Raw genomic sequence first — 22,373 nt, 5'->3', positions numbered from 1 at the left:
TGGCTTGGCCGTTTTGCTACCGTAACATGGACGTAAGGTGAAAAATTGATTCACTATTCATTATTTTTTATTATACAATACTTCTTGTAGTAACGAAATGACCAAGCCACATAATTTGAGTAAGTAAGTTGTAGAATCTGTGAAGTTAGGGCTTTTAGAGTTAGAAGCTTGGGTCTACAAGAGATCTGATTACTTTTTGACAGTGCGAGCCTTATGGTTTCGTCTTGGCAACATTTTACATGTAAATGTTTTTGGTGGGATTTCACTTCTTTTTGTAAGTTGCTTATGACAATCTTCCATCCCCTAATTTAAAGGGTTGGGGGGTAATTTACTATTAAAATCCTGAAGTACGTATCTGGAGGCATCTTTTACACAATCTGCTTTTTACTGATTCCCCATACAAACTTCAACCCCCTTTTTCCCCCTAACGCTCTTTTCCACCCCCTCACGGGGTGATTTTGGGGTTGAAAACTATTCTATATCCTTCCCTATAACAATGTTGATAGTTTAACATACCAAATTTAACTAAATTGGTTCAGCGGTTATTATTCGGTTAAAATTCCACCCCTTAGGGGCTAAAACAGGCTAAAAATTTCAAGTTTTTGAATTTTTCTGTTGTTTGTGTACTAAGACGATCTTACATACCAAATTTCAGCTTCCTAGGATTTCAGGAAGTACCCTAAAGATGATCATGAGTGAGTGAGTGAGTGATGAAATCGGGGTTTTTTAGATATGCATAAAATCTAAAGTATAAGAGCTATGTAATTGAAAATTTGTATGCTTAATAAGTCCACTAATGACATCATATCCCGAGAATTTTGTTTATCTGGTATAATCCAAACCCAAGTTATGAGGGTTAAAAAAAACGACGAAGCGTTCGAGAAAAGGTAGGTAGTGCCCTTGCGCTCCCCCTTGCTCGTCTTGGCGGGGGCACTGCCGTGCCCCAGATAAAATTATAATAAATGAGTAAACCTAAATGCTAAACCTGAAAATTTAAATTAAGTTTAAGATAAATCCGTAAATAGATGGATACAGTCTAAGGAAGAATCGTGCCTCGAAAATCACGAAAATTTTATTCTCGATCAGATGTCACCACTAGTTATGGCCTACTCTCGTATAGAGGGCGTTGACGGTTTCGTTTGTTATTTATAATTTTAACGCATATCCGTTAAAGAACATGGGTCAAAATCATATAAAAATAATTAATGCAAAGAAAAAAATCATTTATCCATATTACGGTACATTTTAACGTATTTTTATAAATCTTCATTTTTAGTTTTAAAGTATGTCGATAGATGGCAGTGAATTTAAAGTGGTTACAAAATTTACTATTACAGTACCGCTCTATCTTATTATATCCCTCTTTGGCCCAAACTAATCTTTTTTTTATTCAAAGAAAAATATTAATGATATCTTTGATAATATTAACACGGTCTCCGTGGTACCTTTAAATGTATACCAAATGACAAGAAAGCGATACGAAATGGCAAAAGTTGCGACAACGGGAATGCAACATTACCTATACAAGAACGCTACCATTATACCTCAAGTTGGAAGTAATTGAATGTCAGATCAGATAATGTTAAAATGGCCGGTTGTGTAAGGCGCTAATACACTTCCAGCTTCCAGCGTATTGTTGAAAACATATTAGGGTCTTTCAACGTGGAAGTAATATTTCAAAACTTATGATTAAATGGCATCGTATTAATCAGTCGATTATGACTTTTACATATGTAAGTACCTGTAGATATATGTTGGATATATGTACCTATTATTGATTTAAACTAACACGATCTTCACTCATTATTTTAAACTAACACGGGACTTAATCGCGTAAAAACTTACGTTTATTTATGGCCTGACGTTTCGAACGTGACGTTAAGTTCGTGGTCACAGGCAGGTGGTCTGTCTGTAACCACGAACGTAACGGCACAGGCAGACACAGGTGGTCTGCCTGTCTGTGACCACGAACGTAACGTCACGTTCGAAACGTCAGGCCATAAATAAACGTAGGTACCTATCATCAAAGATACATTGATTGAGTAACATGCGTAAAATTTAAGACAATTTCTTGCTTCGAATTTGACAGGTAGGTAAGCGAGATGGCGCTGTACAGCTCCATATTATTACATTTTGCGGTAACTGATTAAAAGCTTGACAATTCAGTGACCCCAAAACATATGGCGCAGTACAGCGCGCCATCTGTTTTGGATGTCAAAAAAAGGAGCACGTATTTTTCTTAGACTACCTCTCTATTACAATCAATTCTCTTTGCATCATGACTGCAACTTTCATGATTGTTCAGTAGTCAACGGCTACGCAAAGCTACCTTATGTAACATTGGAAAATCAATGTGAACTTGTACCTACTTATTGCGCGAGAATACGGAATAGTCAACCATTGGCTTATTTATCAAATAGTTATAATATACCCACGGTTGTTATGCGTGGTGGGGGTGGGCCAATACAGTGTTAGGGCGTGAGCTGCAAATGGAATATTTTTTATTTTCGCTTCGAACTCTTGTTGTCTTTGAATAGAGCTAGTAAAACTGAAACTCATTTAGTTCATACTCTGATATCACAGTTAAGTGTAGGTAATTTTAGAACTTGTTAACCCACCCTTAGCATCTATAAAATCTCTATCTACTTACCTACGCTACGTTACCACCTACAGTACTGTGGAAATACACAGTATCTATTCTTTTTCAGTATCTGAAAGAATTCTCCATAGGTATAAGGTAAGGTGGGTAAGACTATCACCGCGGTAAGACTTATATGGAATCCTCTTACTGTTTGTCTTGCCCCGAGCAAAATAAACTATGTTAGTTTTACGTTTTACCCCACCTTACTTAGATGGATGTAACTTTGTTCAACAAAACTTAAAACTAACTTACACTTTTGTTTAAGCACGGCAATTCGCTTAATTCACTGTAATGCATTAAGAGTAAGACAAATTACGCCAGTTGCACAATATTGCATACTTTAATCTTGGAAGATTCGAAGCTCGAGGCGAGCTTGCAAAACGTGTCTTTTGTAATCGGCAGTCTTACTATATGTTCTTTAAAAGTATATGAATAAACTACAATTCGTCCAAGAAATTCAAATAGAACTTCTGACAAAATGCTTTGGCTGTGGCTTGTAGCTTCAAGTAGGTACATGCGCCCCACACCAATTTTGGTGTCTAGCAGTAGTAGTTGCCGCGCACCGCTACGGAACGGACGCCTGCTCGCGCTAGCGCTTATATCTCTCGTAATAGACGAGTTTTGTTAGAGTGAACCTTCTTTGTTTTAATTACAAAAAGGCAAACATTTGACAGCAATCTCACCTCTCTGTAGGTACCTAGTACTATTATTTATTCTGTGAAATAAGTTCAACTAAATAAGATAAGCCATAAATAGTAAATAGGTAGGTAACCTTCTATAATCGCAAAAGCGTGACACTCTGACATACAAGTGGCATTTGAACAGCATGCCAAACAAAGAGATTATTTTGAAGTATTTGAAGTTGGAGCCTGCCTCACCTCTCGAACAAGGCCGGTCTAACCGCGCGACTCAAATGCCTTTGTATTTATGTATAGCTTTCGATTTCGTCATGTCAAAATAAATGAGTGTTAAAGTGAGTAATGGGCTATCTATCATAGTGCAGGTGGATTATAAATGATTACCTGATGTCTACACGGGAATACGAAACATACAAACAAGCATAGTTTGTTCAAAACTTTACTTCAGTTGAGCAAGTTCCGTGAATCCATGTCGTTTGCTATAGTTACAGAAAACATACTCAATGAGCTACGGTCATGGTAATAAAGTGATAAATCAGCTTTCCATGATTTAGAAATCATTGAATGTTGGAACGTGCTTGGAGGAAGTGGAACGGTTAATTTAGGAAATGCACGTTTAAATGCCGCGATCGTAGTGCGGCGTTTGCGAGTGCAGCGGCGCCAGCGTGCACTTGTCGCGACCTACATCCCGGCACGTTCGGTTCGGACCATGCACCACCATCCTACCATTAGTTTGTGGCCTGCGCATTAGGATTCAAACAAAGCATACAAACTAGGAAAACTCCCCACTCACAGACACACAGTACTAGGCCGCAAGCCGCACCACTCGATGCCATCGCTCATGGTTGGGTTCCCCCAAGAGGGGATTTTTGTTGTTTCTCGAGCGCGTCAGATTAAGATGTGAGTGATATCTTGCTACCCCGTGGAATCTCCCTTAACCACTTTTAGCCGTCTATGTTAAGCCGTTGGTTGGTGGGGGGTTCAACAAATCGTTAAACAGATTGTGGATTTGGTCATTTTAGTCTAAATACTCTAAATTAGTGCTATAATAATTATCAGATTAAGTTATGGAAAAATTATAGCATTAACCCATGTTAATGCTATAATTTTTCCAAAGTCGCACTTTCCTCACTCCAGGGGGTGACGAAAATAGGCTTGTTCGAGCTGCTGAGGTGAAAATAGTTATGCACCTACCCACTTTTCTCGAAAGTAAAGTTTCAAAGCGGTGAAACACGGACCATAACCGTAATCGTTCAGAAAATGCAAAGTACTGCATTTTCTGTCGATTGTTAATTTTAAATAAAATGTTACGAGTAAAAGTTATCTTACAACAATACAATTAAGGAAAGTGACTCGAATGGACAGCGACCGAACCGCCGACAAAGAAAGCAAGAACCCGTCAATTCAAACTGGAAGTAAGGCGCCCGTGAAAGTCGATAGGTAATTCGTCAACCGGTAATACATGCGATTACTGATTACTGCATCGACCTATCAGGCTTAACGCACGATACCATCGCATCCAATGCGTTTCAGTGTTGTCTACATTGCTTGGTTAAGTATGACTAATAATAATCTGTAGGTATTTAATAGATGTGTCATTAAAAGTCTAGTCGTGTTAGTTATGTCCAACAAAGTAGCCAATCTTAAATCAAATCTAAAAGTTCAGTTTAATGTACCTACGGATTCTAAATCAACTTTGGTACAGTGCTATCAAGTAGCTCTAAGTTCTAGACAACTGGCGGAAGTTTCTTGACAAAACTTCGACGCAATGTTTTTTATCTCAACGTCTGTAACTTGCTTTCTATTAAAAGGACCTAAGTGCCTTTGACATCCTGTATGTACACTTAAGAAGCTCATTTTAAATAGTTCTTGTTTGTAAAATATATACCTACTGTGACTCAACTGCACCCTAGATGAACCAGCGAGAATCTGGTGCAAAATCGTCGATTTCTCTTTGAATCAAGACGATTTGCCTACCATTTAAATTGAGCGATATTCTACCTACTTAATACTTTCCACACTACTAACGACAGGTAGATTACTGAGGTTTCCATAGGAATTACTTTGAAATACCTACCTACTTATTTACTTCTGTCGAAATCGTGAGTTAGGTACTGAGAACAATTAGTATTGTAAGCTACGTTTTAGACATGTATAATATGAGTAAATATTTACAATATTGTATATTTATTTAACATAGGCGACGAGCGAAACAGATCAATTGTTTTGTAAATATGTAATGTAACCACATGTAACCGAATCGTGCTATTGCGGTTACTGTCGTGACTATTTCAAAATCGAACATAGTGACAGTTAGATTAGAACAGAATAGTACGAGTATTAAGTTGTTTGAGCTGCATGTCGACACTAGTTTTTTAACCGACTTCTTTACCCAGAAGGAGGAGGTTCTGTAACTTCTGTATTTGGTTGTGGCTTTTTTTTTGTTATAGGTATCAAAAGTAGTATGTATGTATATGAATTGTCTTTTTGTAGTTTGTGTAGTTATTGTTGTATACTTGAATTTTAAACGTTTAAAGGTTTTTTTTCCTAATGCTATTTAGTTTTAAATTAGTTTTTTGCACCTCCTAATTGGTTAATTTATGTGTCTGCTCTCCACTACCTAAAGGTTGTCTCGAAGAGATCGCTCTTTAGCAATAAGGCCGCCTGTTGTCACTGTTGCCACCTCTGTCTTCATGTATTATTTGTGTTTCCATGTACATTTAGACTGTGGTTGTGCAATAAAGAGGATTTGTATTGTATTGTACCTACTTAGTTAGGTTAGGTCAGACATTCGCTAAATTTTAGTAGGTATAATACTTACCGATATCTAGAGAAATAGTTATTGCAATCGTAAAGAAATAGGTACCTATCTTACAGTAGGTAAGGTACCTAATATTATGAAACCTAGATTGAAGGTAGATTTATAACCTTGGTCTGGTATTTTTCAATTCTGTCGTGGGCAGATTTTTGATTGGAAACCTATATGTAGAGTAAACTAATACCCAATGACGGGCTCTTTAAAGTGGGTTCCTATTCTCGAAAGAAAGTCACTCCTACTACCTTAAAATAAGTTTGAATAGGCCAATGGTCATGTCAATCATTGTGCTATGTTAGTATAGCTCACCTTATAAACATTTCTTAGAAATTCTAAGCAGTCTAACTTTACAATTTTAGGTAGAGTCGTGACTTTAAAAGACTTGCTTCATGTCGCGAACTTTAAGCGTTCACCTTGCTGGAAATTGTTTAGTGATTACAAATTTAATTGCAAATGTTGAGAAATAAAAAAAAACTGATCAATTAAGTATAGATAATAGTTATTTTATCGTCACTAGCTCGAAAAGCCGTCTTTTATCCTTTAAAACAAGCGGGTACAAACGCATTTTATCCACTAGTGGGGAAAATAATTTGACCTTGGATGGAGCGTGTTTAAGTAGCTTTTGACAGATAACAAAACTTAAAACGCTCATAATAATGGTTCGTTCGATATAAATAATCATTAAATAAATGGTTTGAGAATTTAATAAAGAAATACCACATTTAGCTTTATTTAATGATTTTAAGTAATTAATGATGTTGAACGCAAAAGTTGAGTCAATGCAATTTAAAAACGCATTTTCTCGCCGACTCCGACACGTAGAAATACACACCTTCCAGTTTTCTGTTATAATATCATATTATCGTAAACAAATGAGTGATTCCAGTGATAACGCCTCTGGATGTTGCACTTTCCTCGCTATAGTGAGGGGAAAAGTTTTGTGTTACACACGGGTGCAAATGTATTTTATTTCTCGTATGTTGAAACATTCGCAGGTAAAATACAACTTTGTACCCTTGTATAACAATAGTACATTTCGATGCTAGTGCGGAAAGTATGTCATTACTTCACGAGATATAGACTCGGGACGAGTGAAGAATGACATATCCGCACGTGTATCGAACGAGGTTTTTTAATACAGTTGCGAAAAAATAAGAAAAGCAACAAGTAAGGAATGGAATTCGAAACTTTTATATTATTAATTCTGTGACACTGACATCATTGACATTGACATTATGAAGAGGTGTTTTTCTAGCTTTTATTCGACTAGAATAGATTTTGTTATTATTTTTGAACCCACTTCAATGTTTTTTTTTTTCAAATGCATGTTCTATAAGATAGAAACAATTGTAAATAATAAAACATTGTACTATTATTACCTAAATATCGTTATTTACGATTGTTTGTGTATCGTATATTTATAAAAACAATATCGAATGTTGCCTTTGGAAACTTAAAACATTCTTGCAGTAAGAAAATACGCCTCTTCTTTGACAGGCGTTCCGTTCCATTCAGACAACTTATTAAGAACGGTTATTCAACATTAAAAAATAAACGTGTTATAATACTTATAATGATGAAGAGGTAAGTAATAAAATATGAAGTATGCATATTTTTCGTATTCTTACATTAACAGTAGGTTTTTATGTTGATTACGACGTTTAAAGGAAACTAATATTAACACTCATCAATAAGTAGTCATGAATTGGAACAAGTAAAAATTTTAAAAAATTTGAAAAGTAAAAAGCACTAGTTCGCGAAAACCAACTTTCCGCAGGCTAAACAGCCACGAAAAGTAGCACTTTTTGAGCAACTGTATTAAAAATAACTATTGTTTTACAAGGGGGCAAAGTTATTATTTAACCGCTCGTGCTAAGATTCCAACATTGAACCACGAGCGTAGCCAGTGGTTCGTAAAATGAAATCTTGGGCGCTGCGAGGGTTTCAAGGCACTAGGGTTTTTAAATAAATTTTGCCACCGAGTGAAACACAAAGTTTTGACCAACACCAACGCGACGAAAATACTTACTGTAAAATGTCAAACAAAATCAAAGCCAAATGAACATTATTAAATATTTATTATTTTAAATCATCATCTAAAAGTCAATTCTACCGTCCGTCTGTCAAGCCAACATTAAGGAAACAACTCAAAATTTGCATCAGATCAGATCAGGGGTTCCCAATCTTTTTCAGTCGGCGGGGCACTTGCAAGTTTAAAATTTCAGCGGCGGTGCCCTAACCTACTTAGGCTATTCGAAATAGATGGTGAGGTGAATTGCCTCTGCATCAGTACTTTGCCCCACACGTAGATAAAATGCAACTTTCTCATTAGTTTATGAACAATCAAGAGAGAGCCTTTACCAGTTGAGTTAATTGCAAAAAATGTACTTTCCACAATCATAAATGTTTTTCAACATTAAAATATCAGTAAAAAAAATATTCACTCTTACATATAGTGTAACTCAAATGCTAACAGGAATTTTACACTTTTAATGTAAAACATGTACCTATTTAAAAAAAAAACGAAAATGCTGGATTTTTAATCTCCCATACAAAATGCATATATGTCTTCGCAACACTCCACTGTAAATAAAAATTCATAACTGGTGTCAATTGGCTCAGCGTGTTTTCTTAGATGACGTCTTTTATACAAACAAAAAGTTATTATCAAAATGTTTGTTAGACGGTTTTAACGTATATTTTATATAACATAATCTTGTGTTGAAAATCGGGGACAGATTTCGTTCCTTTGTGTTACACACCTATGATACGCTATTTCACGCGTTTGAAGGAAGAATAACGCATGCATTTATTATGTACTAGCTTTTGCCCGCGACTTCGTCTGCGTGGAATCAGTAATTTGGGTAGCTTATTTTTTAACTAATGAGCTATTTATTGTTTCCCCATACAAACTTTCACCTCCTTTTCACCCCCTAAATTTTACCTGCTGAACATTCAGCTTATGGTAGCCCTGGTCTCCCATCAGTAGCGTCTCCAGCAAAAAACTTGTTCAGCAAAATATTGTCGGCGCCGAGGGACGCGTTGAAAGTCACCTCCAGGTGTTCCAGGTCTTGGGGAACTCAACCTGATTACAGCAAACAGTACCTATATCTACTGCACGTTAGACATGTGGTAGCTCTGGTCAGGCGCCACGCCAGCTTCATCTAGCAGTCCTCTAGATGTTCCTGGTCTTGGAGAACTTAATCTGCCTACGCTCTTTGCACCCAGCAGCACTCCAGGTGTCCCAGGTCTTGAACTATATCCATCATACACTACCAGCGGCACAGGTTTTAAGCTGCCTCCATCATACGCTACTAGCGGCACGATGAGTGTTAGAAGAGGAGGTGAGAAGAGAAGAGAAGAGAAGAGAGAACCCCCTTACACTCTTACGGGATGATTTCGGGAATAAAACCTTCTACAACCTTCCCCGAAACAAAATATCTCCATGTCGAATTTCATCTACATAATAGTTTCCGTTTTAATAGTTTCCCATACAAATTTCCACCCCCCTTTTCGCCCCCTTAAGAGATGATTTCTGAGGTGAGAACTATCCTATGTCCTTCCCCGAGACTCAAACTATCTCGATACCAAATTTTATGTAAATCGGTTCAGTGCTTATTATTGATTCTCCATACAAATTTCCACCCCCCTAAAGGGTGATTTCTGGAATAAAAACTACCCTATGTCCTTCCCCGGGACTCAAACTATTTCTATGCCAAATTTCATCTAAATCGGTTCAGCGGTTTAAGCGTGAAGAGGTAAGTAACACAGACAGACTTTCGCATTTATAATATAAGTATGGATAGCTTATTACTTCTTAAAAACTATTGAACCTTTAAGTCTAAGGAGAGACTTTGCCTCCTTGTGTGTGTTCTACCGCCTGTACAATGGGCTGAGCTCTGAAGAATTGTTTGACATGATGCCACCGCTCGCCATCGGCAGGGCGTTCATCCTCACACCCTAGCACCTAAATGGTCGCGTACTGTGCGGTTTAAGAGGAATTTCCTCCCGCGTACGCTTCGGCTGTGGAATGAGCTCCCTGCCGAGGTTTTCCCGACGGGCTATGGGGTTCTTCAAAAAAGGAGGGTACAGGTTTTTAAAGGGTCGACAACGCGCATGTAATATCTCTGGTGTTGCAGGCGTCCATAGGCTACGGTGACTGCTTACCATCAGGCGGGCCGTATGCTTGTTTGCCACCGTCGTGGTATAAAAAAAAAACTAAACCTACGCCGGCGCAAACGCACGTGTCGTCAGCAAAATTTGGATTGCAGTTAAAGCTGATAAGCTAACCGTTTTCTGCTACTGTTTTCACCTTTTTAACCGACTTCAAAAAAAGGAGGTTATCAATTCGACCGTATTTTTTGTATGTATGTTACCTCAGAACTCCGTTATTTATGAACCGATTTGGAAAATTATTTTTTTGTTTGAATGTATATGGGGCATTTTCTATGAAAAGGGACCTTATTGTCGATGGCGCTTACGCCGCACAGCGTCGCGCGGCATTGTATTTATATCGGAGCATCGTTTATAATGGCGTAAGCGCCATCGACAATAAGGTCCCTTTTTATAAAAAATACCACATATAGTCCCTTAGTAGTTGGTCTCGTTTTTGTAAAAACCCAGTTTTGATGAAGGGATCCATTAGGAACCCAGGGAACTCCTCAAATCTTACAGGCATACATATATATAACATATATCGATTTTAGTATTTTCATCAACAAACCAAGCACTTTTATCTAAAACAGTACCATTTGATGAAGTGGAACTACTGATGATGACCAGAACGTGACACTTTAACAACGCATATTTCAATTTTGGCGATTTGTCCTCTAGTCTTCGTTATGGTTGGTATAAGCACAAGTAAGTTCTGAAGGAACATTTATGTTAAGGTCTAGTTCTAATGAGGGGTTCCATGAGGTCCAACTCCTCAAACTCCTCTTTGGCCAGACAGATGAGGAAAAACTAAAAATGGAAAAAATAAAATTTATCTTTAAAAAAAGTATAATCGACTTCAAAAGGGATAAAATAAAATTCTCGTTATTTATATGCGCTAGCAAACTGATACGTTTGAAGTCGGTGCCAAGCTAAATAGTAACAATACTGGTTCTTTTGTTCTTATCAAACTATACCAGGGTTGGCATTCGGTTTGACGGCAACTTGAAGCTTTTAAGATTTGGCTTGGCACCGACTTCAAACGTATCAGTTTGCTAGTGCATATAAAACTAGATAATATTTTTTTATCCCTTTTGAAGTCGGTTAAACTTTTTTTTTTAAGATTAATTTTATTGTGTCACATTTTTGCATAGGTATTTTTGTGAATATTGCATTGTGTTACGGACACTTCTTTTGCAATTCACTCAGTTGGTTTGTTGAAAAATAATGAAAACCATAACCATAATCGAGTTTCCCATGCACCTATGTTGTAGAAAGTAGGTTTAATAACCATACAAAATTTATGAATCCCTATTTGTTTACGAATATGATCGTGCGTGAAAGATGTTACTGGTGATTTAATTATATGAATGGCGTTCGAGTTCCGAGTATGTCGGAAGAGCGCTGACCCGGATCGCAGCCTCTCCGTTAACGTCTATTGACACACTTCGCGCCCACAGCTGATTTACCAATTCACCGAAAACGTAAAAATAAAACCGGCCAAGTGAGAGTCGGACTCGCGCACGAAGGGTTCCGTACCCATAAGCAAAAAACGAAAGATCAAGTTTGTTGTATGGTATGGTAGCCCTAATTTAATATTTATTTTATTCTGTTTTTGGTATTTGTTGTTACAGCGGAAACAGAAATACATCATCTGTGAAAATTTCAACTGTCTAGCTATCACGGTTCATGAGATACCGCCTGGGGACAGAAGACGGACGCGTGGACGGACAGCGAAGTCTTAGTAATATAATAGGGTCACGTTTTTACCCTTTGGGTAAGGAACCCTAAAAAACTATCGATTCATTTTGATCTGGGCCAAGAAAGCCATATGCTAATAGGCGGACGAAAACGCAATGCCGTATTCTCAAACATCTTTATTGCTATTAGGTATGTTACAAGTAATAGAGACCCTGTAAAGTTAGCCATAAACAGAGTTCGGACAAATTATCGCAAAAACAAATATGGTATGGAACATGTTTTTTTTTTTACATTTTTGAACTGCAGTTTTGAATGTAATCTAGAAATTTTATTCAAAAATACTGTACATAATACGAGTTTAATAAATCTTGTCCTATTTTGAGATAGGTATAAAAGATTTTTGATGGTTTTGCGATGATTTGTCCGATCATTGGTTATAAATAATTTAGTTTGTTAAGCGTACGTTTCGATAGTTAAAGATGTTCTTGAAACCTTCTACTAAACTTTTGTTAAGTTTATAAGTAAGTACATGATGCCGGTAGCTTATTCTTATTCAAACTCCTACTCGTAAGTAAATAATTATTAATTATGTTGTATGCCTGCCTACGTATGTTCATAAGTTAATAAATTGGGTACGTAAATACTTAGTGTCATATAATGACCTTAGGTAAGTACTTATTTTTAGTAGTTGTAACCTACTGGCACGTACAGAGAGGTACGAACCTAATTAATATTAGGTACGATATTAACGAAACCTGTTTTTTTCTGCTCTCTTTAACATAAAGACAAGCCAAAACGGAGGCAGCGATTTATGTTGGTGCGAAGTGCGAAATAAACATGAGATGTATATTCATGTTATTAGTTCAGGTACTTGTACAGGCCTATGTACCTTTGCCATGCCACATCCACAGTCATTTGTAAAAGTAAAAAAAAAACTAAATACCTACCTAAAGCAGGTACTTTTCATTGTGTTGGCTTTATTATTTACGACTAGCTTTTGCCCGCGACTTCGTCTGCGTGGAATTAGTAATTTGGGTACCTTAATTCTTAAACAAATCTGCTTTTTAATCCATCCTTTTTCACCCCCAAATTGGTCCACACTATACATTTCCACCCCATTTTTTACACCCTTAAGGGATGATTTCGGGGATAAAAGTTATTCTGTATCATTTCCCACAGCTCAAACTATCCCCATACCAAGTTTCATCTAAATCGGTTCAGCGGTTATTGATTCCCCATACAAATTTCCACCCCCTTGAGGGGTGAGTTCTGGGATAAAAAGTATCCTATGTCCTTCCCCGGGACTCAAACTATCTGTATACCAAATTTCAACTAAATCGGTTCAGCGGTTTAAGCGTGAAGAGGTAACACACAGACAGACAGACAGACTTTCGCATTTATAATATTAGTATGGACAAAGATAGATATAACTCCGTAATAGATGGATACAGTCTAAGGAAAAAACGTGCCTCAAAAATCAAGAGTATGGATTACTGACTGTATCTACATACAGCAGACTAACTATAGCACGATCGCATTATGACCGACATTTACTAGAAAAATCTTTTTTTCTAAAAAGTACGAATTTAATTCAAATCCTTCAGTCTGTAATTGTGCACGAAATGCATGGATAAAGCTTTAAAACACTTCCTGCTCTAAAACTTGTTCGATAAGATCTGAAACCGATCTAATACACTGTTACTAATTTATACATTATAGACTTGTCACGCGGCATATCATATTCCGGGTGTCGGCATTGCATTGACTCGTATCGAGAGGTAGTGAGAGGCAAACGCAAAAACTCTAGGACAGAAAACATGCTTCCACGCAACAAGTTATGGGTATAATTATCTACCATCCAAACATGTAGTTAAGCACGAAGCTCACTAAGACCGGCATAACATATACTTAGCTAAGAAAATACCTCAACACGGTTAGGTAAATATTCTCATGAGAGCGTTTTGCATTTTTAAATTAATTCATAATTATCTCATGTTTACTAAACGTACAGGTATGCCAAGTTACATTACCTACTAGGTACTTAAGTATATAGGGCGGTAAACATTTATTTTACTTAATATCTGATATTGGTAAAACTAAATACTACAAAAGGAAGGTATTAATTTGATTAACAAAGTGGAATACTTTTTAGGTAAATTTAGAAAGGTACCTGTTTAGTGTTCTAAGATTTGCCAGCATATTAAACTACTTAAATACTTACCTACTAAACCTGCTTGATAATTCTAATTCTGCAAAAGTACCTTGGAAAAGCTTTCCCATATTTATATCTAAGTTCGATTGCGTAGGTGTCTACTATATTGTATATAAACAAAATGTGATTTTAGAATACAATACAAAGTTAGATTCCTTATAGTACAACTAAGAATAGGTATACCAACTACATATTATTAGCTATTATATGTTTCATAGGTATAATAATAGCATAAAATGTGACTAATTTGGTAAAAAGATAACTGTGGTATCGATAATTTATACCTTGACTGTACCTGAGTAAATATCTAAATAAGTAATGAACCCCATGCAGTCTTGCAATGAGTGAGGTCATGGTGGTGGGAATGAAATGGAACATTTTTTGCAGGAATACCTACATGGAAAGGGTTGAGCCTGTCGGCGAGATGATTGGTACCGATCATTATTACATCCTACTTGTAGGTTTGTGTGTAAAACGTTTATTAGAACACTGGAAAGTGGAAAGTCTTTGTTGCTGCTCAAGAGATATGGCTAAGTTGTAAATAACTCATGCCTTGACAGCTACGTACAGGATAGTCTAATTAATACAAGTAAACGGTAGTTTATTAAGCCAATGAGGACATAGTTATTTTATTGTAGTTTATTAATAATAAATTATTATATTATACTTAGAATAATTTGCATTTTTAATATCAACTAAAACAAGTGAAAGATAAATAATTTGCTTAATTAAGAGGCAAATACAACCGTAGGCATGATTACTATAGGCAGCATTTCTAGTAGGTACCGTCGGCACCATATAGATAGTGAAAACCAAATATACGAATATCGCATTATTCACATCCTTATTCCAATGGCAATAAAACTGATTCCACTATCTGGATGTCGCTACCTAATGATTTTGAAGTAAGGTCTGTTTTTTTATTCCGTAGACTAAAATGAAGTTTCATGTGTAAGACGTTTCATTTTTTAGTACCACATGAAATGTCATTTTAGTCTACGGAATAAAAAAACAGAAAAATGTTACATTTGTCCCCAGAATCCATTTGTCTACTAGTTTCGATTAGATATACATATTATTATTAAAAAAAATGTATGCACGAATTTCGCAATACTCATTATTCTCATAAAGTAAAAGCTCTCTCTCTCTCTCTGTACTTAGCCTACATGCTATAAAGAGAAAAGGTACTAAACAACCGTTAATGACTGAAATACCCATGAATATAAACATCTATCAATTGTATTCATAACAATACTGTGAATCACGCGTGCCTGTATTAATTAGCGACAAAGACAATGATAGAAACCATCGAATCTCACCTCCGACTCCCATGCGTTTTTCGCGGACCGCGGCTTCTCCTTCATGTTTCCAGAGAACGTCATCCCGATCCTTTGTCAGGGCGCCGCACTTTCACACCGCGACCCTTCGTAAAAAGGAGCGGTTCATTCACTGTCCACAGTTTAACGGTACACTTATTGGCACTGTCGCTTTCTGTTATCTTTTCGCGGGATCGTCGGGTGTAATGTAAACATTGCGCGGGAGCGGGCGGTGCACGGTGCGCGAGCGCGTGTGCGGGTCAGGGCGGCGTGGCGCGCACTGGCGCGAGGCGGAGGCGCGAGTGGCGCGGACGCGGACGCAGCTGGTAACGGGCACGGACTACAGTTAACTTTCTCTCGTCTTGACCCGGCCGCGCGTCCATAACTTAGGCGCCATCGAAAGTGCTACCACAGCCTCACGGGTCAAAGCCTTCGTAGCATTTCTCGAAACAATACCCTTTCAATGAGATTATAATGATAATTAATTCCGAACTTACCGGGCCCAATTTATTCATTGGAGCCATTGTTTTTAATGAGGTTTTGTACAGTCATCTGCAGATATTTGATATTCCCTGTCTACAAATATTCAAGGGAGGTCAAATGTAACTGCAGCTTCCTGTATCTAAATGTTAATGTAGGGCTTGGAGATAAAACAAAACACAATCGAGTATAAAACTTAATGTATAATCATGGTATTTACAGACTTACCTTATATAAAACAAGTAATTATGGCTATTATAAAATATACTTATTACAACATGTCATTAATAATTTACACAATATTCAAATAAAAGCAACAGTAAACTGATTACTGATGGTAGCAATTTATATATCGTAGTAGCACAAAGAGACGCGCGATACCGTTGGAAATAAGAGATTCCATAATTTACATCATCATTAAAATTATATACAGACATCTTCTCATTGGTACTTTGCAATCTGTATTCAAAAAGACTTGTTGCTGATAATACAATTGTATTATAATTTTTGTAACAAGATTAACATATTTACATACGTTTACCACAAATTTATATTTCCATTATAAAAAAGAATAAACACGTGCATAAAAGACTTGAATAAGGTATGACATCAAAAATGCAAACTAATCGTTTTGCTTTACATAAACACCCCTGTATACTAAGTATAAAAATAAATTCTCTAGCTACAAGACAATTGTTGCCGAGAACGCCTTGTCAAATGTAAATTTATACACATAAATCTCATTATGGAATACTATCGTTAGCCATGACAATTGTTTGGTGCACACACATATTGCTAACATATAGCACCTTCGAGGTTAACATGTAAGAGAATGTCAGAAAACTGTAACAATAACCTAGGAAATTAATTTGGCAAGTGCCCAGAATATACTTGAACTGTGCTTACACTAATCGGATACATTTCTGGGAGTCAGGATAGTCGTGAACATTCTAGGTAACGTATCTAAATAAATATTTAAAACTTTTTTCATATGTACTTCATACACTATTTAGTGTATTGACCACATTCGCTTAGACATTCTCTCTAGATAACACCAAGAAAAAAGAAGTGTTTTAATAAACCGAGCGAATACTACAGATAAAAAAGTTGTATCACAATATTTTGGTAAGTATCTATTTTTACTCAAAGTAAAGGTTCTAATTATCAACTATGATCGTGATTGGGACTCGAACGCAAAGGTTTCTATTGAAGCGGCTAAATGGAAGTTACATCGCTGTTCATTACCTTCGTTTGTATATCCTAACTAAACTACGCACATACACGACTTGATCATAATTTTTGTTTCAACAACCCCGTGATTTACACGCGATGTTTCTTCGATATAACAGCTTAATATATACTCACTTCCCCAACAGTCACTTGAGACATCAACAGTCGCACGATATATCGCAATAACATATATACATAATTATAATGGCAATACATAAGCTAGTTAAAAGAATTTACTTGAGCCTTAGATCTTTGGAAATCTGAATGTCTTCTTATTAATACAATATCGATTAACGACTACATTTTATTTTAACGTTTTATTTGCAAATCTAACAAATCTTTTTAGAAAAATAAGTCGTCATTTGGCTTCCAATTCTAACTATAATGGAATGGTCTCAAAGTGAACCACCATTTACAATTCTTGTAGCTCTCTATTATAATATTGCATAAAGTACTGTGATTACGGAGTCGCTTAACATGAGAGAATTATAATTAAAATGTGTAGTAATACATAAACTTATGTTAATGACACGATAACAATGTTATGGTCTGTAGTTAGAGTGGCCGCGGCGACAGCGACACGAGACACGACGCAGCCGACCCAGTGCGGGCTCGCGGCGGAACAGGTCGCGACCGGGTACTCGCTAGTACAGTACTGACATCAACACACTCATTGACTCTTGCTCGACCTTAAGTCCTTGTAATAAAGTCGACGAAAGGTCCGTTTACTGTGTTTACGATGGTGCCGTACCGTGTGGTCTACTCAACTTTGTTAATATTTACAAGTATACGCTTGACTTTAGTATAAAGCACGTCACAAAATGGCACCGCTACTAAACATTGCGATATAAAATGATTTTTAATACATCTCTAATCATGAGTTTACATACTAAGAAATTATTATTTAATAAAAAACATGTTCTGAACACTAAAGATTTTAAGTTTTCACATATCCATATACAAAACCGATATTATTATTGCTCTATCTATGCTATCAATTTTAGACGATACAAACGTTCTCGAGGAAATGAAAGGGTACTTCAATTACAACGTACCGCTGATACAGTACAAAACGATAATAATGTAATGTCAGAAGGCGCATTTATATTAATTTAACATCTACAACTTTATACGAGCTTTTTCGATAAATTTACTAAGTCCTTTACGCAATACTTCGTTCAACGTTGAATACTAACGCTACCTAGTCCTAAGTTAGAGCGTCAAGGTGTTTAACAAGTTGTTCCCGCCGATTTGCCTGTGCTACCAATTGTCTATGATTAGTAATCTGTTACCTCGCGCCCTCTAGGACGAGTTTCTTCTTAGCTACATATGATAACGTGAACTTTGACTGTACGCTGTCTGCGCGTTTTGTAATCACTGTGCATTTCCCTGTACTAAAATATGTCGTCACATTACTACTTATTCCTTAAATTCTCTTCTTTGAGTCGCTGATCGTTCAGTCGCCGTGTCGTAGTTACTAAGCGAATGTTCAAAGTTACATATATAACCAGCCGTAAAAATGGAAAGGAAATGTTAGATGGTATATTAGCTGCGACATTTTCGATTAAAGGAATGCTCGAGTTTGAATTTGATATTAATTAAAATAAACTAAATACGTTTTGAAGTTACATTATTTTGTAATAATGGCATCTATGTTCTAATTAGTTTATTGTTACATTACACAGCATTTGGAAGCACTTCTCAATCTCTCGAGTGTTCAAATCAATTGTGGAATCCAAATTATGAAACCTACGTTAGTTGGATTATATTTATTGATTGACACCAGTATACCAATATATGTAGAGTTAGACCAAGATAATTCCTCAACGATTTTGATAGCACACGCAGTGCCAGTGTTATTTATACGTCATAATGTCATAGAAGTTTGACGTTTAAAATAACATTTGCACTGCGTGTGCTATCAAAATCGTTGCAGACTTTTCTTGGTCTAACTCTAACACTTACATCCCTAACGTCCGTCCGTCCGTAACGTCTTGTACACGGTACATGTAGGTGAGTTTGTTTTAAACAGTGTAATGCAACAAGTTGGCTACGATCACGTCGCAGGCGATATCACATTGCCTTTCTAAATGAACTACAAACGTTTCACGATAAAACAGTTTAAATTAGTGGCAGTATCTCATGGCCAAAGTTTTAAAATCGCTTTCAACAACAATAAGACACGCGCCAAAAGTTAAATTTAAAATGTTCGCCCTCAAGAAAGCTATAATTTTCAAATTATAGTTAAAATATATTGTGACCATAAAAATATATGTGAAATAAATATGATTTAAATTGAATCTAGCTTAATGACTACGGAGCTAATAGCTAGCAATATAAGAAAAAATCACAAATCTACATATGATGGATACGTTTAACATTTCAAAAAATCTCACCACACACCGAGCTTCAAGCACATAATCTCCATCATAATAATCAGTATCACTAACCTTTCGCGAAGGTCAATTCAAAGAATGTATAGGTACGCTTAGAATACGACTTAACATAAAACGATACCACTAAAGTAATAAAATTGTACTCGGCAATAACTAGGATATTACAATAAAAAGTCAATTAAAACAAGATTGCACTCACGGAACGCATATACAAAACGTAAGTTAAGAATGGCGGTACAACGCAACTTTAGAATAATCAACACTTTACCGATGCGGGCCGGCCGCTGCGCGGGGCCGGCACGCTCGGCGCGAGGCGGCACTCGCCGGGCGGCACACGCCGGGCGGCACACGCCGGGCGGCACACGCCGGGCGGCACACGCCGGGCGGCACACGCCGGGCGGCACACGCCGGGCGGCACACGCCGGGCGGCTACCGGCGCGGCCGCCTCAACCACGGCGGCGCGGGGCGAGCTCCGAGCACAGCCGTCATGGTCTGTGGAACCTGCAAACAAACAACGTATTTGGGCGTTTTCTAAAATATATATTGAAAACCTGATTCTTACAGATCCTGGTGTTTTTGCGTTCTTTCGACTCAGAATCACTAGCATATTCAATCCTGACGATAAAAAAATGTCCCAAAAATTTGTATGAAAATATTACATCCCACTTTATTTCTACTACGTCACGCACATATAAGTGAAAAAAAATCACACAAAAACGTGACGTAATGGAATGGACATTTTGGGAAATCTTGTTTTAATGGCAGGATTGAGAATGCTGTCGATTCTGAGTAGAATGAGCCCAAGAATGTCCAGATTTGAAAGAATCAGGTATCAAAATTTATTTTAGAAAACGCCCATTTTCTCTAATCACTATTAAACATACTCGCTCCATGTCGTTGTATTCGTTCAGACCCGTTTAAAAAAATATTGTAAGTTTGTGCGGGATTTTAGACATCTTCAAAGTGAGGCTGAATTTGGACAAATTTTACAAGAACTAAAGCAGGCAGCGGCGTTTCAGACTAACGTGCAACAGACCCGAGATAGTTCGACTTGGAGCGTCGGTGATCAGTGCCCACATCGTCACATCCCTCAGCCATGAGAATACGACAAATACGTAGAGAAAATAAATTAATTAAAAAAAGCTAGAAAATAATGTGTTTAAGGGTCTTAGCACAGTGGGGTTTACGATCGGTTAGTGATAGTACCTGGTGAGGTGTTTGCTATCCTCGTGGACCGCCATCTCGGAGCTCTTGAACTCGTTGAGCTCGCGGCGGATGGCGGCCTTGTCGCGCGGCGTCAGGCGCGTCCACGGCTTGTCCGCGCGCCGGTCGTAGTCGTGGGCCTACACCATCAACAATACCTTCATGTTAATTATGTACTCGTACTTGTCTTACAGGATAATCAGTGCTGGCTTTTTTTATTTGCGCACAATCTTACACAGATCGACCTAGTCCCAAACTAAGCAAAGCTTGTGCTATGGGTACGAGACGACGATATACAAACTTATACATAGATAAATACATACATACATACTTAGATAAATAGGAGGATCCATAAATCAGAAACAAAAATTCGTGACAAACACACAAACAAATGCCTTACCGGGATTCAAACCCGGGACCTCCTCCTTCGTAAGCAGGGTCACTACCGACTAGGCTAGGAGGCCATTTTTAGGGTTCCGTACCCAAAGGGTAAAAACGGGACCCTATTACTAAGACTCCTCTGTCCGTCTGTCTGTCACCAGGCTGTATCTCATCAACCGTGATAGCTAGATAGTTGAAATTTTCACAGATGATGTCTTTCTGTTGCTATACAACACAAATACTAAAAAGTACGGAACCCTCGATGGGCGAGTCCGACTCGCACTTGTCCGTCCGGTTTTTTCAATTCAAAGTATGCACTGGAGTATTTTAACAAATTAACAACTTAAACACCATGAAATGTGACGAATAAATATATAAAAAACCTAGACAGATCTAAAATTCCTTATTTATATTATCTTGAACTTTGTCTAATTTTAGTCAAACGGATATATAACGAAAACGCTGACACTACCAGTTTTACTGAAATCCGTCCTTATTTTCCATAGACTCTATGACAATAACATAACATTGTTATTATAATAAAACGTACAGTAGGGCAAAACAGTCTTTGGTAAGTACACTTCTAAAACCGAAGGGAAGCTCATTTCCCGAAAGGTGTCGGAAGTACTTAGGTTAGAAATACAAGGAAATGAAAAAGCGTATCACAACGTCAGGATCTAATTTTCTGTATTTCTCCTACTTGTTTCCTCCGAGACAGATTTTAGCGCGTTTTGCTTGCATCGCAAATATGTAAGTCCAGTTTGCGTTTCGCGAACTAATACATGATTTAGCGTAGAGCGTAGACGAAGCGTAGCTTTTTGCGAAAGCGACTGCCATCTGAATGAAGCTCAAAGCGGAGGCAAATCTATCCACTAAATGCTAAAATACTACAGAAATATGAATAGAATATTTTAGAGTATATTGACGATTTTTCCAACTATTAGTAATTTAGGATTTTTTAGTTTGCTGGAAGCTTTTCTTACCTGAGTAACCTCAATGTAGTCGCTGAAACGTATAATCTTCTTCTCCTTGAGCTCGTCGACGGTCGGTCGAAAGCTAAGTTTGCGAAGAAGATACCGTTTCTTTTCTTCTTTCTGTTTCTTTTCCTCAGCAGGTGATTGACCTGCAAAAGATTATTTACCGTTAAGCGAAATACACAATTGACCAACTGTATTTTTCTAGCAAGTCACTACTTGTGCCATATTTAT

The 22,373-nt window shown here is 37.2% G+C and overlaps 2 protein-coding genes across 10 annotated transcripts in view; both read right to left on the bottom strand.

Annotated features, from left to right (window-relative positions):
* LOC134742140 (atrial natriuretic peptide-converting enzyme) overlaps positions 1 to 15,732 on the bottom strand; it is a 42,688-nt gene extending 26,956 nt beyond the window's left edge. For both annotated transcript variants that reach the window (XM_063675103.1, XM_063675104.1), the window contains exon 1: positions 15,479 to 15,732. In XM_063675103.1, the coding sequence (XP_063531173.1) occupies positions 15,479 to 15,541 (63 nt within the window). In that variant the 5' untranslated portion in view covers positions 15,542 to 15,732. The remainder of the gene's footprint in view (positions 1 to 15,478) is intronic.
* A 408-nt stretch (positions 15,733 to 16,140) lies between these two features.
* LOC134742467 (phosphatase and actin regulator 4) overlaps positions 16,141 to 22,373 on the bottom strand; it is a 91,715-nt gene continuing 85,482 nt past the window's right edge. For all 8 annotated transcript variants that reach the window (XM_063675648.1, XM_063675650.1, XM_063675651.1 and 5 more), the window contains 3 exons: positions 22,149 to 22,288; positions 20,788 to 20,924; positions 16,141 to 20,082 (listed from right to left, as the gene is read on the bottom strand). In XM_063675648.1, coding sequence (XP_063531718.1) covers positions 20,067 to 20,082; positions 20,788 to 20,924; positions 22,149 to 22,288 — 293 coding nt within the window. In that variant the 3' untranslated portion in view covers positions 16,141 to 20,066. The remainder of the gene's footprint in view (positions 20,083 to 20,787; positions 20,925 to 22,148; positions 22,289 to 22,373) is intronic.

Source organism: Cydia strobilella, chromosome 6, assembly GCF_947568885.1.
Source record: "Cydia strobilella chromosome 6, ilCydStro3.1, whole genome shotgun sequence".
In the NCBI taxonomy this organism is placed as follows: Eukaryota; Metazoa; Arthropoda; class Insecta; order Lepidoptera; family Tortricidae; genus Cydia; species Cydia strobilella.
Note: the sequence above shows the minus strand (reverse complement) of the source record. Positions and strands in the feature narration are given on the sequence as shown.